The sequence below is a fragment of the Gambusia affinis genome, linkage group LG01, assembly GCF_019740435.1.
Source record: "Gambusia affinis linkage group LG01, SWU_Gaff_1.0, whole genome shotgun sequence".
Classification (NCBI taxonomy): domain Eukaryota; kingdom Metazoa; phylum Chordata; class Actinopteri; order Cyprinodontiformes; family Poeciliidae; genus Gambusia; species Gambusia affinis.
Genome location: NC_057868.1, coordinates 17260308 through 17277241, shown reverse-complemented (window position 1 = coordinate 17277241; position 16934 = coordinate 17260308). Strand labels below are relative to the sequence as shown.

The window sequence follows — 16934 nt, the reverse complement described above, 5'->3', positions numbered from 1 at the left end:
TCACCACAAAAGACCGGTGCATCACCAACAGACGCAGCACAACTCCTCTTATCGATCTCCCATTCCATTGTTCTGTCATTCTTGAACAAGACGCTGAGATACTTACATTTTTCCACTTGGAACAAGACCTTTCCAGAAAGCACACTCTATTCTTTTTTGGCTCAAAACAGTCATCCTGGATTTGGAGGTGGTGATTTCCATCCTGGCCGATTCACACTCGGTTGCAAACCAATCCCAGTGCCGGTCATGATCTGATGAAGCTAACAGAACTATTTCATCTGCAAAACAAGAGACCCAATCTTTAGGCTACCAAAGCAGATCTCCTCAGCACCTTGGTTCTGCCTAGAAACTCTGTCCATTAAGTTTATAAACTGAATTGGTAGAGTTCACCTGGCTAACGTGTACTCTCAGTGTAAACAAGTCTGACTGTTAGCAATGTGAAGTAAGCTCTGCCACTGGATGTAGGGACCTAGCAGCCGGTATCAAGATGTAACCAAAGTACTCCCAGGACTACTTGAATAACACAATGAAATGCATTGCAGGTGATGGGCACAAAACACACGCAGGACAAACGTCTATGCACCCTCCAGGATCCTATTGCGGGTGTAGAAATGTTTCAGTGTTCTACAGCCAGGATGAAACCCACACTGTTCCTCCTGAATTTGAGGTTTGACTATCCCAAATAACTTTTTCTCCAGAAGCCTTGAATGTACCTAACCAAGAAGAATATTATTGTTAAGAAAAGATCTTTGGGGTTGTGATAAAATATATTTTTTTAATACAAATAAGTTTCAAACATTCTGTATTTTCAACATGGATGTTTAGTTTTGAACATCTGAACTGATGTCAAAGTTAGGTTGGTCTTTCTAATGTGTGCTTACACTGCCCCCTTGTGGTTTTATCAATGCTTGCTTCAGCAAGTCCTGGACATGATATACATGAACCTTAGAAAATACGTAATTTGAGCGTGTTTTAATGAGAAAAAAGGTTTTGAAAATTCTGTATATTTTCAGGTTTATTAATTTAATTATGGATAACGAAGAACAATATTTCTTCGTTATTGTTTCTACTTTGAAATCAGACAGGAACGAACAACTGTTGCTTGTTTCCTCAGGTGGAAGCGGACGGCTCGTTGAAGGAGCAAATCAAAATGGCGAGTCAAGAGGAGTCAGTGAGGGAGTTTGTCGCAGTTACCGGCGTGGAGGAGGAGAGGGCCCGCTTTTTCCTGGAGTCCGCCGGTTGGAACCTGCAGGTAGAGATTTTCAGCTGGTTTTCCCACGACGGTATCGGGCAGAACCGCGCTCTGTCAGAAGCAAACTGCGGTTAAACGGTGTGTTTGATCAGTATCTTACCGGCTAACGTTAGCCTGTGTCGCCAGTCATTTGTGCAAGTCACCCCTGGACAATACCGACCCGAGTGATTTCAGACACCAACAGAGACGTTGTCGGACAGCCAAATATCGGTTACATCCACGGCTATATGAACAGCTGTACTCCTCCATTTACGGGCGTCTTTCTATCAAGTTTTAGCCTGTGTGCCGTGGTTCCAGTGAGCCGTGCTAGCCAGCGTTAGCCCCCTGTTAGGTTGGATTAAATTTAGTTGACGCAGTAAAGGTAAAGCTGCTAGCCTGTAATCTGAAAAGAAAGCAGAGTCATCAATTGAATTCAAATATAACATTATATTTATGGTTACAGACATATTAATAAGACACATAAACGAAGGAGGTTATTTAGAGAAACTAAATAATCTCGAGTTTCTGCTTAAAAGCGACTCCATAGATACAAAAGGAAACATGCCAGAGTCATGTGAGCACAAAAGCAGACTTTGGATAACAGATTTTACGTATTTTGCGAGGCATTGTTCAACTGTGTTGGCTTAGTTCAGCCTGAATTTCTTTGACAGTAATGTAATAACTGTCAAAAACTCTTTTGTGAAAATAAGAGACCTGACAGCATTTTAGCGTAAGCAGTTGAGTTATAAAATCCAAGACCAACTACCGCTACTGATTAGATATTTGAAACGTTACTTAAATAAATCAACGTGTTTTTGTTTTTGCTTCTCATTTTTAATTGCCAAACCTACAACAGTGGCTGTGGGGCAACATGGCGCTCCGTCTTATTCCGGCAGTTTCAGTTTCATTCGGTAACTAAAGGTTCTTTTGTTCTCAGGTTTTCTTTTGGTTTTAAGATTTGGCCTGAACGATCAGATCTGAGTTACTTATTGATCAGACAAAATAAACGTGTCCCTTCCACTGTGGTCAACAGCACTATTATCATGCACAGTCAACTACTTTTTTGTGTGTGTTGTGTTTGTTAAATCCAGGGGTCAGCAACATTTTCAAAAAGCCACCTTCCCCTTGTTGCTACAAAATGAAAAACTTGACTAGAGCCACATGAAATGTCTTTTTGAATATGTACTAAATTAAGTCTTATTTTGAAAGCTACAGAAGCCAAGAACAGGTGTTTTCCGCAAATATTTTGTCTAATAGTTTTCTTTTAAGTTGATTTCCTTAAAATGCAGGTACAACCACATGCATTTGAGGAATGGAAGTTAATGCACACATCAATCGTCTTGTGTTAGTTTTGAGAAACTAAGGTTTGATTTCACGAGATTAACTCATCTTCAGGAAACCACTGGGAAATTAACTTATTTCAAGAAAGCCATTGGGAAAAGCAAATGTCCACACTTTCTGTGGAAAGCAAAGAATATTCAACAAAAATCTTTATATTTTTGATCAAAGTGACCAAAAAACCCTATTTTGTCATATAAGAACAAATGAATATGCCCTGCCCATCAACATGTCAAAGAAAGATGGGTAGCATAGTGTAGCGCTAGTTATTTTGAAAAGGCTTGGATGATTGGTACCCTTCTGTTTTAGATATGGAGATACTGCATAAAGTCTCAAAGCAAGTCATAAACCACCTTATCTTATTGCCTTCTAATCAAAAATGTTTCTTAATGGAAGAGCTGTGTGTGGAGGGGCCAAAGAGTCGCAGGCTTCAGACCCTTGGTTTAATAGTAGTCTTTGGAAATCCATTGATCGATATATTTCTCAGCTTTCTGACATTAGGTATCATAATATTGGCTAGACTTCAACCCCCACTCCTCATAGAGAGCCTTCTGTTGCTCACTGTGCATGAAGAACCAGTAGAGCATGGAATGAAAGTTTGAAGTGAAGTTTTTCTTCATCCGCCATGACCCAGGACAGATGTCAGTTTCAGGTCTCACTGAGGCCGGTGATGCTAGTTCACCAGTCAGGTGCTGAGTGAAAGTCGCCTGGCAACATTCCTGCGTCTCATTTGCATCTCCACGTTTCCTCCCCAGCTTGCACTGGGCAGTTTCTTTGAAGATGGAAACGATGATGACATTATCACACTTCCTCAGCCTGAGGGCGGCTCTTCCGTGTCTCGATCTACTGGGCCCAGGTGGGATCTTTTTTACATTCTTCAACATTTGTTCTATTCAGACTTGTATTAGTATTATTATTATTATTGTTTAGTACTTTTGCAATATAAAAACTGCCATTTATGTACAGTAGTCAGCCCAGGGTGACCTCCTTCAGAGATCTGATGCATGAGGCAGAGGATGAAAGTGATGAAGAGGAGGGTCAGAGGTAAGTGAACTGACTAATAAAGGCTTTTTTTCTTTTTCTCAGGAGGAATTATTTCTACATTTAAATGTGTAATTAAAGAATAAAATGTCATTCTGAGTATATTTTAATAGCTTCCTCATGTTGGAGCTTTTAGACACTAGTCATGCAGGGTTGCCCTCAGAAAACCTGATGGCCCCCCAGGCTTATCGTATTCTGGAGGAAATCCTGCCATGTTTCTTTCAATGATTTTTTTCATTTGCATTTTGATGTATTGATTTAGAAAAGGTTGATGGAAACTGAAAAATTCTAAATAACTTCTTCAGGTTTTTCCACTCACTTGACATGGTTCTTGGCTTTTTCATAAAAGAGTTAACTTGCTAAAGAGGAGATGGAAACACATTTTCAGGATGAGTCTGACATAGCAAACTTTCCCAGTGGGGGGTCTGTGCCTTACCAGAGGGACAAAGTTCAAACCTCGGAAGTTTATCAAAGGAAGACTCAATTTTTCTGAGATGTGTGCTCCATGCTTGTTAGCAACCTCTGCTTCCTGTTTATTACGCCAGGCGTAACATCAACATCTGACAAGATCCCACCTTGCATAGACTGGTTGATGCACTCCAAACCAGTAGATGGAAATGCACTTAATTTGCCTGTTTTCTTTTTATTTCTTCTTTTTTGCAACATTTAAAAAATTTGTTGAATATTCGAATAACAATTGGATGGGAACATAGCTGTTAAATATAAAAATAAACGCATGGATATTTCAGAAGCTTTGATAAGTTTTAGCTTAATGAAGGGAAAAGCAATTTGCACTTTCCCTTATAAATGGCTGTTGCTTTCATAGCAGCTCTCTCTGGCATCCTCATCCTGACTGAGGCCGACACAGGAAGAGGCACACCTTAGGAAGCTGGTTCCAGAAAGCACCAAACCAGTTTGGACTCCCACCTCATTCACTGGGAGCCACTGGTGTTCCTGCTGCATAAACACATTCCTCTGCCAGGGCGATCCACTGGGCTTTTTTGTAACAGATGGAGGAGGATTTAATGGCGATTTTATTAAATCAGCACACCAACCAAACATTTTGTCCTGAAATAGTTATCAAATATTTTACTAATCTACACTCTTGAACTGGTTTTATGGTCTTAAACCAGGTTTAAATCATACTTTTTGTTGGAAACAAAGGAAGTCATCCTATGGGTGTGTTTGTTTACTGGTATTTTCTGTACTGTTTATATTGTGTATCTCAGGCTTGAGTTGGTATGACTAGCTGCTTATTCACTTTTTTAAACAATGACCATAATAGTTGCTCACCTGAATTAGGTTTTTTTTTCTTCCTTTTGAAATGCGTAAAGAATGCCAGTCCAAACCAGTTAGCTTTGCCTTGACAGGTTTCTGGTTCTGTGTGCTGCTGAGAACTTAAATCTATATGGAATAACCCAAAGACCATCTGTGTTTTATTTTCTATTACTTTTAATACGCTCTGAGAAAACAAAAGCACAGATCAAGATATCTAATGTTGTCTAAATACTTCTAGATAAATACTTTACATTCCATTTTCTACATCAGCATTGTGTCCCATTCAACACTCTCCACACTAGCTGCGTTTTTAATTTTTTTTCTCCAAATGTGTGCAGAACGTTGATGTTCCGCTAATGTCTAACGAATACAATTTTGCGACTCCAGTGTTTCCAATAAACAAATGCAATTAAAATCACACATGAAGTTGTAAGTTTGTTTACACAATAGTCATTGAAAAGCATGGCACTCCATCATCCTGCAACTACTTCCTGTCATCGTCATTTTCATCTTTTCCGCCAGTTGTTGATCAAGTGACTCATGCAATGCACAAAAAGTGTTTCCATGGCAGTTTTGCGACATGAATAAATTTAAATACGGCCAGAACAAACGCCTCAATCTAGCGCCAAAATGTTTTAGTGTAAAACACTTTTTTTCAAAATTGCTGTGTTAGCATTAAGTTAATTTATTTTCATAATGTTAATTAGCACCATTGTATGGTCAGTGGAAACGGAGCTGCTGACGCCCCATTCACAAGACGGAAAGAAGCTGTACTGCTACAGTGAAACTCATGTTTTGCTCCTGAGAAAAATGTTTTCCCATGATGCAGTTTGCTCTGGCCAGACAGAAAGTCAAATGAATCAGAAGGGAATGATTTAGTTGTCAGATGATTTGACAAAACAAGTTTTGAGTAAATTTACAGAGAAAGCTCCCTCGCTTTGTAGGGGTGGGCATTTACTGTATTGTTTATATCTTATTGTGAAATACAAGAATTTTGATTTATCATCAATCATAACAGGTTTTTTGCGGGGGGATCAGAGCGCAGCGGGCAACAGATCGTTGGTCCACCAAAGAAGAAGAGCTCCAACGAGGTCGTGGAGGATCTGTTCAAAGGGGCCAAAGAACATGGAGCCGTGCCGCTGGACCGGGCTGGGAAAGGACTAGGAGAATCCAGCAAAGCAAAGGTCCAGTTTACTTACGTTTTTACTGTCTGTTTTCTGTTTGTCTTTCACTGTTTTCATGACCTTGTGTCGTTTCTTAGGCTTTTGTTGGTGGAGGTTACAGACTGGGCGCCGCTCCAGAAGAGGAGTCGACCTACGTATCTGGAGAGAGGCATGCGTCTAACAGCCAGCAAGACGTAAGAGCAGGTCCTCCTTCCCTTCACTTCCTACCGGGTTTACCTTGGTGTTACCATGCCAATCAGATCCCGGTTATCCTCTGTGATGCAAACAAACATGGAGCCACCTTACAAAACAAGTCTGTTTTCTGAGCAGTAAAGAGAACACTAATAATCCAAAGTAGATAATGTACCACTTTAAAATTTCACTGAGTGACAAAAGAATGTGTTTTCAGTAGCTGCACTTCCGCCACAAAACTTGATATTGCTATTCCGCTTATTTTCAACAATTTTGCAATTGCGGTGTTTCCATTAAATAAAGCAATTAAACTAACAGGTGAATAAGTTTGTTCACATAAATAATTAAAATCATGCTACGCCATCATCCTCCTATCACTCCCTTGTCGTCTTCGTCGTTTCTGCCAGTAGCAACATCTGGTTGTTGATCATGTGACTTGTGATGCGAATGAAGTGTTTCCATTGCAGTTTTGGAAAATCCACTCATTTTGATCCAAAAACACCTCCTCATCCTAGTGCCAAAACTTTTCCACAAAAAACATTTTTCAAATTGCCTTCAATCCCATTTATCAATTTTATTTAAACACAGCTAATGTCTGTGGTGTGGTCATTTTTGTTGGCGTTTAAAGGTCTGTCAGAAAATTGCAATTATTGCACCCCTACAGTAAATGTGCTTTTTTTTCCCCCCCTCTCCACTGCATCAGAATTGAAAATAGTGATTTTGTCTCATGTGGGTATGGTGTGTTTCTTTTTGGGTTAGGTACATGTGGTTCTGAAGTTGTGGAAGACGGGCTTCAGCCTGGATAACGGTGAACTTAGAACTTACAACGACCCAGGGAACGCTAACTTCCTGGAGGCAATCAGACGAGGGTGAGAACAACTTTAACAGGCCGTATGTCCTAAGCCAGGGGTGTCAAACTCTAGTCCTGGAGGGCCACTGCCCTGCAACTTTTAGATGTGCCTCTGGTGCACCACACCTGAATAGAATCATTGGCAAGGCTCTGGAGAATTTATCTACACAAGAAGGAGGTAATTAAGCTGTTTCATTCCAGTGTCTTGTACCTGTGGCACATCTAAAAACTTCAGGACCCCTGGAGTTTGACACCTGTATCCTACTCCAGGTGTAGGAGTAGGAGACTATATCCAGCATTTATCCAGATGCTGGGTCTGGATAAGTCAGATCCAGCATCAGTCACCTTGATGTGTTCCTGTAGGGAGATTCCTCTGGAGCTGAGGCAGCGTGCTCGAGGTGGCCAGGTCAACCTGGACATGGAGGACCACAGAGACGAGGACTTTGCTAAGGCCAAGGTCGTCTTTAAAGCCTTCGTAGGTGAAGGACAGAAGCTAGGAAGGTGAGATTTCTAACCAGGTGTATATCTGGCTGGATATCAACAATTCTTTTTTGAAATTTAGCCTGATTATTGGGTCTCTTTGGTTTTTCTTTCTTTTTTCTCCAGTGCCACTCCAGAGTTGATTTCAGCTCCACCCACCACCCAACAGGACCAGGCCGCCAACGAGGCCCAAGCCAGTTCCTCCATCAGCCTTGACCCCTCTCAACCTACTACTAACATTCAGATTCGACTGGCTGACGGCGGCAAGCTGGTCCAGAGGTTCAACCACAGCCACAGGTTAACACTTATAGGTTTGGAGGCGGAGACTTCTGGAAGTGGATTAGTTATAAATCAGAAAACTGCAGAACTTTGTGAAAGGAGCAGTATTATGTTAAATTTACGTTTTGAGTTTTATGACAGGTTAAGATGTTACTCCCTCATCAAAAACATACCTGGAGTGTTGTCTTCATTCTTATATATGTTTGAGGAATCATGGAAACCAGCTGTACAAAACACCTGGTTGAACCTACTTTGTCCTTCAAGTTGAAGCGCTTCATCAGCTGCCGGTTTCAAGCTTTTACCTCACAGAGTAGCCCTCCCCTCCCCCACTCAGCTCCTTCAGACTAGCCAGCAGCAATTAGCTAACACCCGGTGGGAATATGCATCTGCTGAGCTCATTATAGGTTCAATTCTCAGTTCAATTTTGGTAAAAACTCTAAGGTTTAATAGAGGAGCCATGTTTTGATGACTTTATGAAGGTGGAGTTTCAGCAAGAGCATGAGTTCCTTAAAGAGACAGTCGCCCAATTTCAAGTAAAATTTCTTTTAAGTAATTTGATATATAAAGTATTTTTAGAATAACTGAAGGTAACATGGTTACTTGATTTGTTATATCAATAAATACTAAATATTATGTGGCTGGAAAACGCATAATACTGTTCCTTTGAGATTGTAATCAAAGCTGTAACCTAAGCGTTACTTTTAAAAAACCTCCCTTTTTAGTTAAACCTTATTTGTCTTTTGGGATTTTTACATTTTTTTATAATAAACAGGATAAGAAATAGTCAACTTAATGCAGACAAATAACAAGGAGATTATGTAATCACAGATCTGTGTTCTTATTGTCAGCTTTCATCTCTCTTCCCTGTACATGGAGATCTGACCAGTCCCAGGTCCAACATTATAGGACTCCATTTAGGATGATGCTTTCAGGTGCAATCATCTACAGAAACAAAACAAGTTCAAGTATTTTAAATAGGTGTCATAACACAGTTTAAGTACTCTGGTGGCGATTGTTCATTCAGAAAGGGAGCCTCCTTAAAGTAAATATTTGATCGAGTAATGTTAAGCTAATACACCACCACACACTCAATGGAGAGAAGTCCCAGTTCGAGAAACCAAAACATCAAAATGCTGCAAATTCTAGTGCAAGTATTATTCAAGTGATCTATTTATTTATTTATTTTTAATTTAAAACCAGTGATCTAACATGCGAGGTCAATCACTATTAACTGAAGATTAATCAAGCAGGGTAATTATAGTTTCACAGAGGGGCAAGTTTTTTTTGTTGTTGTATTTTTTACATATAATCAAAGTTTGTTAGAACAAACATCTCTTGTGTTCCACTAAATATTGGGGAAATAACGTCAGCAGAAATATCCTTTATTGTCCCACAACAGGGAAATTCAGTTGTCATGGCAACAAGTTGGAACATGCATAATTAAACAAAGGTTAAAAAAACACAACAATAACAATGAGACTGTACAGTAAGTATGTTACAGAAGAAAATGCATGGGCATTGGCCTGTGAAGGGAAAAGTAACTTTAACTGATGAAAAACTAAAATAATAAATAGTTCTGCATCATTTTCTCTCTAAGCTGTTGTTACATTTCCTTGTTTCTGCCGGTGTTCCTCAGGGTTTCGGACCTGCGGCAGTTCGTGGTGTTGGCCCGACCTGCCATGGCTGCCAGAGAGTTCGTTCTCATGACGACCTTCCCCAACAAGGAGCTGACAGACGAGAGCCAGACGCTGCAGGAGGCCAACCTGCTGAACGCCGTCATCGTCCAGCGGCTAAACTGAGGCTGGGACAACGAGACAGCCACCCCCGACCCCTGAATCCCCCCCGACCCTCTGCTTCCCTCACCCCAAAGTGGCTGAAGAACCACAGCCCCTCTGACGGAGCAGAACACACGGACTTAAATGGACTTCTAGTTCCTGATTTTTGTTTTTCTAAAATGAAATGTTAAGATGTTGCTCCCCTCTCTCTATCCTGTTTTTCATTCTCCTCCCACACAGACTCCACAGGGCCGAAACGCTAGTGCACCAGTCAGAAACCACCAGATGCTGGTCACTTCCTTTTGCCTTGTTGAGTCTAGTTGAAGGAACATTATGCTGGTCCACTTTGGAGTCCAGTCTACACTTTAGTTTGTACCATAATCTGGCCGCTGAACAAAGTTTGTATTCTGGTACAGGAGCAGATTTCCACTTGGAAACTGCACAAACAATAACAAAGATTAGATTCATCATGTTTTCTTTTCCCCACACAAGGATTTAACCAACTGATACCAGTAGCCTTACTTTCCTTTCTTCTAATATAACGCCACAACAGGTCTGTTGTTGAAAAGCAAATGACTTTATTTTTTTAAAATGCCTCTGTTTCTTAATTTCCTTTTCTCAGTTAAAGATGCTTTGCCCCATTCCCACAGCAGCATATTAGTGACTTTTATTAGACCAGTCACTTTCTGGTCTAATAAACCGGTTGAGCAAATGAACATAGAGATTGTAAACACTGGTTTTCTTTAGTAGAATCTGAATTTCTGTGACAATGACATCTTCTATGCAGCCTGGGGCAACACAGAAACACGTTTGGACCTCCAGTTAAATAAACTCATTTTATGGTTGATGTAAGGAGAACCCGCTGTCTTGTTTTTATTATTAATATTTGTTTAAAAGGTGCAGGTGGAAAATTTATTTATTCTTGTAATACTATGACTTTATTTCTCAATATGGCTTTATTCTCATACTTTATTCACGTTAATACGACTATTATGGTATTCATAGAGGTAGGAACCGGCGGAACGTTTCCCCACTAATATTGGAGACAGGCGTGTTTGTTAAAAATATTTGATTTTGAAATCTTCGTCTCAACACAGCCCTCCTCTTCTCCCACCCTCAAATGGTGCAGAGTGTTCGGGAGGCAGAAACTCAGTTTCTCAATAGTCACGTCCAATATTTTTCTGCTAGTTCTGTCTAAAATTTTCTTTGTCATTAACATAAGATGTATTACTCCCGCTAGAAATGTTACATTTGTTATTCATAGTTGAGAAAATTTACAAAAAAGTACATTTCTTTTGTCAAAAAAGCCACATTTTGTTGTTCATGACTAATTTGTAAAAACAAAAAGGCAAAAAAAAAAAAAAAAACACCCATCCAAAATGTGTGAGTACTTCATCTACTTAATATTTGGGACAAATCAAGACACAATGACAAAGGCAGAGGCAGTTGTTTCACTGGATTTTACTTGCTGTAAGGAGAAAATACAGTGAGTTACATGAAGTTCGTAGATCAGAACATTCTTTAACAACCATTAGGAAGGATTGCACTTATAAACAGTACATTGCCTATGCCTGCCTGTGTAAAAATAGAGAGCATTTTCAACCTTGCAAAAACCCCTAGCAGAAGACAATCATCTTATAGACAGGAAATGAACTAATTACAGCAAAGATGGAAAAAACTTTTACAATGAGCAAAGTTAATGTAATATTTTTCCACAGTTAAACAACAATTAGTAAACAATGTAATGACTAAGTGCCAAATGATGACTAATATATTGAGAAAAATGTATGTGTAAATATGAGTAGATAAGGAAAAGATTAAAATCATGATCAGAAAACACATTTTTCCAACAAAAACATAATTTGGTGTATTTTTTGGTGAATGTTTATTCTTATTTATTTTTTTATTTTACATCCAACACGATGCAACTTTACACATCAAAATAAAAGACAGAGACCAGATAGTTTGGTCATTTTATTAGTTACCAACCGACCAGGTCTCTCCATTTATAATCTAGATTACAGTATAGAATTAATCTGATCCGATCAAATAAAAACAAACCAAACACCAGTTACAATAAAAGTAACTGGGTCTCTTTAGCATATCATGTATATCTGTTATCAGTCTTATAGCTTTAAATGAGTTCATTTGTGTTTCTAGATTTTGGAGAATATCTTACAGCAGAACCACAAACTGGAGGCCAGCTTCGCAACACCAGGGCAGCGGAATGAGCCGGGCTTCTGGATATCCTGGCTGAATTGAGCTTTGATTCGGTTTCACAAAGACAGTAGTGAATATGTTGCCATGGGAACTTATCTTGTCCAGCTAGCAGGGAAAAGATATCTCTCATGGTCTGTTGAAAGAAATCTGTAGAGGCTCATTCACCTGAATTACTTCAGCCTGGCTCAACATAGTCGCGCCTCCTGAGCCTGATTTGGGCTTTGTGAAACGAAACTGATTCCATTATGATTATCTCAAGCCCAACTTTATCTCATATCCTGGATTTCTGAATCCTGCTTTTGTGAAGCAGTTGTCTGATCATAAATACTCTAAATATGTATGATCAGCTCTAAATAACAAATATAAAAAAGAAGATCTGGATGGCGCTTCATCAGCATCAGATCAACGACCAGCCTGATTTATAGGACAGATGATCATGGGAGCAGAGTTTCTACCTCCATCATTGTTACAGGGATCAAAGAACAGGTAGAGTTTCTCAGCGAAGCTACAGCCTGTAAAAGAGTAGATCAGATCTTCAGCAACTGCATCATAGAAAGAGACCAGACCCCCCTCATAATCCACAAACACCCCCACCTTCTCAGGACCGGGCTGGAGATGGAGACGGACCGGGGCGACAGCACAAGCTGTGTACTCATCTACATTCCTCAACATAACGGCCCAGAACCCGTTCTGAGGACTCAGTGGAGTTATTCTCTTCCTGTTGATGGACTCTGTGGCCACTCCTAAACTCCACTTAGTCTTCCCTTTAACCTGAACCTCAGAGTAAAATCTGCCTGAAGAGAAACTCTGCTGGCCTAAAACAGAAACACACTTGGAAAATCTCTCTGGGTTGTCTGGAAGGCTCCTCCAAACATCATCCACTTCCACTTGTTTTCTGTCATCGGACAGGATGAGCTTAGGATGAGCTGTGTCAGGATCCAGAGTCACGTCCACTGCAAACTGCCGGACCCTCTTCAGCTCCGCCTCCTTTATTATCTTCTTCATCTCCTCCTCCACCTGAGCCACAGCTCTCGCCACGATCTTGTCAACTGGCGGTGGGCGAACTCTGACCTCCGACCAGGTCTTGGTGGGTGGAGTGGCTTTCAGGGAGGAGAAGCTTTGGACGACATGGAGGTGGTCTTCAGCCTGGGAGAGCTGCTTCATCTCGGAGCTCCTCTTCATCAGCACTAAGATCTCCTGTTCCAGATCTCTGATGAAGACTTCAGCCTGTTTCTCTGTAGTTTCCTGTTTGTCTTCTATCTCCTTGAGGAGCTCCTTCAGGCCTCGCTCAGCAGACTCCTTCAGCGCTGTGAGGACCCAAACGCCTCCTGCTTTCTCCCTGTCCACAGCATCTTTGCTGATCTTCACCGACTCTGTGATCTCCTGGACCTTCAGTCTCATGCTCCAGATCATCTGCTGAACTTCGGCCTCCGTGTTCTTCAGCTTTACCTTCGTTCCTTCAGATTCTTCTCTCAGAGGAACCAGCTTGTGGTTATTGTGACCTAAGACGGGACAAAGCGAGCAGACACACATCCGGTCGGTCCTACAGAACAGCTCCAGAGGTCTGTCGTGTTCCATGCACATCCTGTCTTCCAGGTTCTTCACAGGCTCCATCAGCTGATGTTTCTTCAGCCGTGGAGCGGTCAGGTGAGGCTCCAGGTGTGTCTGACAGAAGGAGAGCAGGCACACCTGGCAGGCTTTCACGGCCTTCAGTTTGGGTCCCGTGCAGATGTCACAGGGAACTTCTCCTGGTTTGACGGCTTGTTGGTGAGCTTCACGTCTGAACTGATCAACCATCTCAGAGAGCAAAGTGTTGGTCCTTAGCTGAGGCTTGGAGGTGAAATGCTCGTTGCACAGAGGACACTTGTAGATACTGCTTCCATCCCAGTTTTTAGTGATGCAGGTTCTGCAGAAGTTGTGGCCGCATGGCGTGGTGACCGGACTGACGAACACGTCCAGACAGATGGAGCACAGGAACTGATCTTCAGACCACACGTAGGTGCCAGAAGACATTTCTGAACTCTGAGGACAGGAGACACAGATCAATGAGTTATCAAAATACTCTGAAGGCCTGCAATGATGTTCTGATCAGGTTCCACGTAGGGAGTTCAGTCAGTGGGACCAGAGGAGGAGAACATCTGATCACCCTGAGACTAGATGGCGTCAGGAGCAACGGAAGCTGTTACTACAGGACATGTTGTCTCAGCTTTCTGAAACACTTTCAGTGTGAAACGAGATGCATCCTAAACATCGATTCTTGTTCTCAGATTCTCGGCCTCACAAGGCAAACTCTCCTGAATGGCTTCAACACCTCCAACCAAATCAGACAAAGACATAAACGATCTGATACTCTCTGAAACACTAGTTCAGTTTCTATTCAGTTCATTTCTATAGCGGCAGTTTAAAAGAAACATCTTCTCTATGCAAAAGATGTATTTCAGTCGGATCAGTTGAAATACATACATTCCAACTGATCCTATAGCTACATTCAAAGCTTGTGGTACATGTCCATGTACTGTGGATAGGTTAGTCATAGCTAACATGGCAGTAACCAACTATTTTAGTTGGGACGAGGTCCAACAATCATGTCAAAAGTTTGGAAGAAGCTCATATTTTTGACAAATCATAAAGCTCAACTGACCCCAAACAGACCAAACAAATATCAGGTTCTCCGGTTACATTCTGTGCTGCCTCACTTACAGAGGATGCAGTAATCACACTCTGGGGTATGCAAACAATTTCATTTTTAACTGAACCAACTTTATTTCAGTAGAATCCCATAAAGGCATCACTACTGAGAGCTGGGTGAATGAATGAATCACCTGAGCTATGATTCTTTAAGTTTGGCATTTGGACCAAAAAGAAGCCTATATTCTCCTCTATTAATACAAAAAAAAGGGTTATAGATTGGCGAAGGGACTTCTATATTCATCAATAGACTATTTTTATAAGTTAAGTAGGACTCCTCTAAATGTGTACCGTCATTTTCTCTCAGATTTCCTATAATGTTCTTCTTCAGAGTACGTAGCACTGAATTAAATCAAGGGGGGCCAACCTCTTTTTTAAAGGAACTAAGACATCTAATGCCACATGCAATGAGGAAGTAACATTATGAAGCAAATCAATTTGCTGTCTTCTGATGTGTTTCTCTGAGATTCTGAGGTAATTAAGCCTGAAACAGATTCTTTAAAGGTTTTTACAGCATTATCTATCTGATAAAGATCTTTTATATCGAAATGTCATTAGAGGTTATTAGAGGTTATCAAAAATGTTCAGACAGCACAGGGGGAGGGGGAGTTGCCGTTATTTTTTCACACTCTGCCATCTGTCAGCACAAGGTCTAAGGTATGATGAGCAGAGTAGGTGGGACTGTGAATTATTTTAGTAAAGCCAATTGAGTCTAAGATAGCATTAAAGGCTTCATGTATCACCCTCGGTGTCAACGTGAATGTTAAAGTCCCCCACGATAGTGAGCTTATTAATATTTAACACTGATTCAGATAAGGAAAAGAGATATGATCTGAAAATTGTTCAGGTGGACGATGCAAAGCAACAAACAAAAGTCATTTTATTGGTTCGCAACCAGGATGAGGAAATTTAAGGGTTAGATGTTCAGAAGAACTGCAGCTATTAGTAGGAGCAGGATTAGTTAGTAAATCTGAATGAAAAATGGTTGCTACTTCCCCATCTCATGTTGTACTTTGAAGAATGTGAAAATTTGAACAATTAGATGGGGTTGACTCACTCATACTAACATAATTTTCTTGCTGCAGCCAGGTTTCTGAGACTGAATGAATCAATCTGAATGTCACAAATCAAGTCATAAATGAGAAAAGTCCTCGAAGAGAGAGATCAGATGTTCAATAAACCACATTTAACTTGTTTCTGTTTCGTTTGTCGTGTTTATCTTTATGATATTTCGATCATTTGCTTGTTTCAGGTTAATCTTTAATCCATTTGACTTTGGCACTGTCCTAGACCTAAATAGGTGCTAAACTGCAATTATGCTTCCTGGTCTGGACCGTGTTGTTACTGTTTTTGGAGGAATAATATTCACCAAGCGGTGCACCAGGAACCACCAGCAGTCCAACTGAAACATCTCAGTTCAAAGTGGTCCAGAGAAATGACCGAGACACTGACAGACATGATTCTTTGGATGATTTCTCATTCAGAGAAAATACATCGGAGTTTACAGCTTTAACCCAGAGGCTGGACAGGCTTTGACTTCTCCTGGACTAACTTTGACTAGACCATCACGGCAGAAGCCCAAAAATTGGACAAAACACGAACACCGGTCCCTAAGAAGTTGGAGAATCTCCCTGTGGACTTTGTTTTGACACATTATAAAGATTACATTTAATCTCCTCAGACACATTAACTGGGATTGTTCTGCCTGCAAGATTCTCTCTGTGAACTTTAAACTGGGTGAAGAGTACTTGTTATTGACTGGAGTTCAATAAAACTGACTTTTGAACTACCGATGTTGTTGGTTTTTGTTTCCTAATGGAAGTAAAACAAGAATTTACACTTTGCAGCATTTTCATTTAGAAGCAACACACAAGACAAATGACTGGAGATTATTTGTGTTTCTGAAAGTAACGAGATGATTTTCCCCCAGTTTGCTGCTTATTGAAATCTTTTAGTTTGATGTTGATGGCAAGAAAGTCAATCAATATTATCAGCTGTACTCACCGCTGGCTGACTCAGGTGTTGAAGAAGAAAACAGCAAACTCAGACACAGAGAAGTTAGTGTCGACTGCAGCTCTGCTCTTCTTCATTAACTTTGACCTTCATTTCCAGAAGGTGACGCTTAAATTTCCGTTGTTGCTCCGCCTCTGTCCAGAATCATCATGGGTACGGCCAAGAAGATGATTGCCACAGAGCAAAGGATGCTGGGAGATTTATACAAAAAGGTAAGTAAAAACAAACGACCCAACAAATTGTGAGGGATTTATTCCATGGTCCATTTGGGGAATTTAATCTTCCCTCTTCAAGGCGCTTTTAACAAGAACTCATTTATCTCAGATGCAGTAATGTTTCTAAACTGTTGCCCATTATTCAGTGTGTGAGTCTGTGACTTTAACTGA

The 16934-nt window shown here is 40.6% G+C and overlaps 2 protein-coding genes across 4 annotated transcripts; one reads left to right on the top strand and one right to left on the bottom strand.

Moving 5' to 3' along the window:
• Positions 1-960: 960 nt before the first annotated feature.
• nsfl1c (NSFL1 (p97) cofactor (p47)) lies at positions 961-10485 on the top strand. Of its 2 annotated transcripts, none has more exons than XM_044116130.1 (10): positions 961-987; positions 1115-1252; positions 3325-3425; positions 3539-3613; positions 5907-6072; positions 6150-6245; positions 7003-7112; positions 7457-7594; positions 7700-7870; positions 9489-10485. In XM_044116130.1, the coding sequence occupies exons 1-10, from the start codon at positions 976-978 to the stop codon at positions 9649-9651; spliced, it is 1170 nt and encodes a 389-aa protein (XP_043972065.1). In that variant the 5' UTR covers positions 961-975; the 3' UTR covers positions 9652-10485. The 2 variants fall into 2 exon arrangements, with proteins under 2 accessions (XP_043972065.1, XP_043972056.1); XM_044116121.1 differs by having other exon boundaries at positions 3536-3613.
• A 1071-nt stretch (positions 10486-11556) lies between these two features.
• LOC122830611 (E3 ubiquitin-protein ligase TRIM39-like) lies at positions 11557-16619 on the bottom strand. 2 transcript variants are annotated; one of them, XM_044116107.1, is made up of 3 exons: positions 16540-16619; positions 12442-13869; positions 11557-12359 (listed from the first exon to the last, which is right to left on the bottom strand). In XM_044116107.1, the coding sequence occupies exons 2-3, from the start codon at positions 13858-13860 to the stop codon at positions 12282-12284; spliced, it is 1497 nt and encodes a 498-aa protein (XP_043972042.1). In that variant the 5' UTR covers positions 13861-13869; positions 16540-16619; the 3' UTR covers positions 11557-12281. The 2 variants fall into 2 exon arrangements, with proteins under 2 accessions (XP_043972042.1, XP_043972033.1); XM_044116098.1 differs by having other exon boundaries at positions 11557-13869.
• Between the last annotated feature and the right edge of the window lie 315 nt (positions 16620-16934).

Excerpts from the sequence above, each read along its gene's own strand:
- LOC122830611 (XM_044116098.1), bottom strand. The coding sequence starts at position 13,860 with ATGTCTTCTGGCACCTACGTGTGGTCTGAAGATCAGTTCCTGTGCTCC.
- nsfl1c (XM_044116121.1), top strand. Across the intron at positions 3,614-5,906 it reads GATGAAGAGGAGGGTCAGAG|GTTTTTTGCGGGGGGATCAG; the intron begins GTAAGTGAACTG and ends CAATCATAACAG. Across the intron at positions 7,113-7,456 it reads CTGGAGGCAATCAGACGAGG|GGAGATTCCTCTGGAGCTGA; the intron begins GTGAGAACAACT and ends GTGTTCCTGTAG.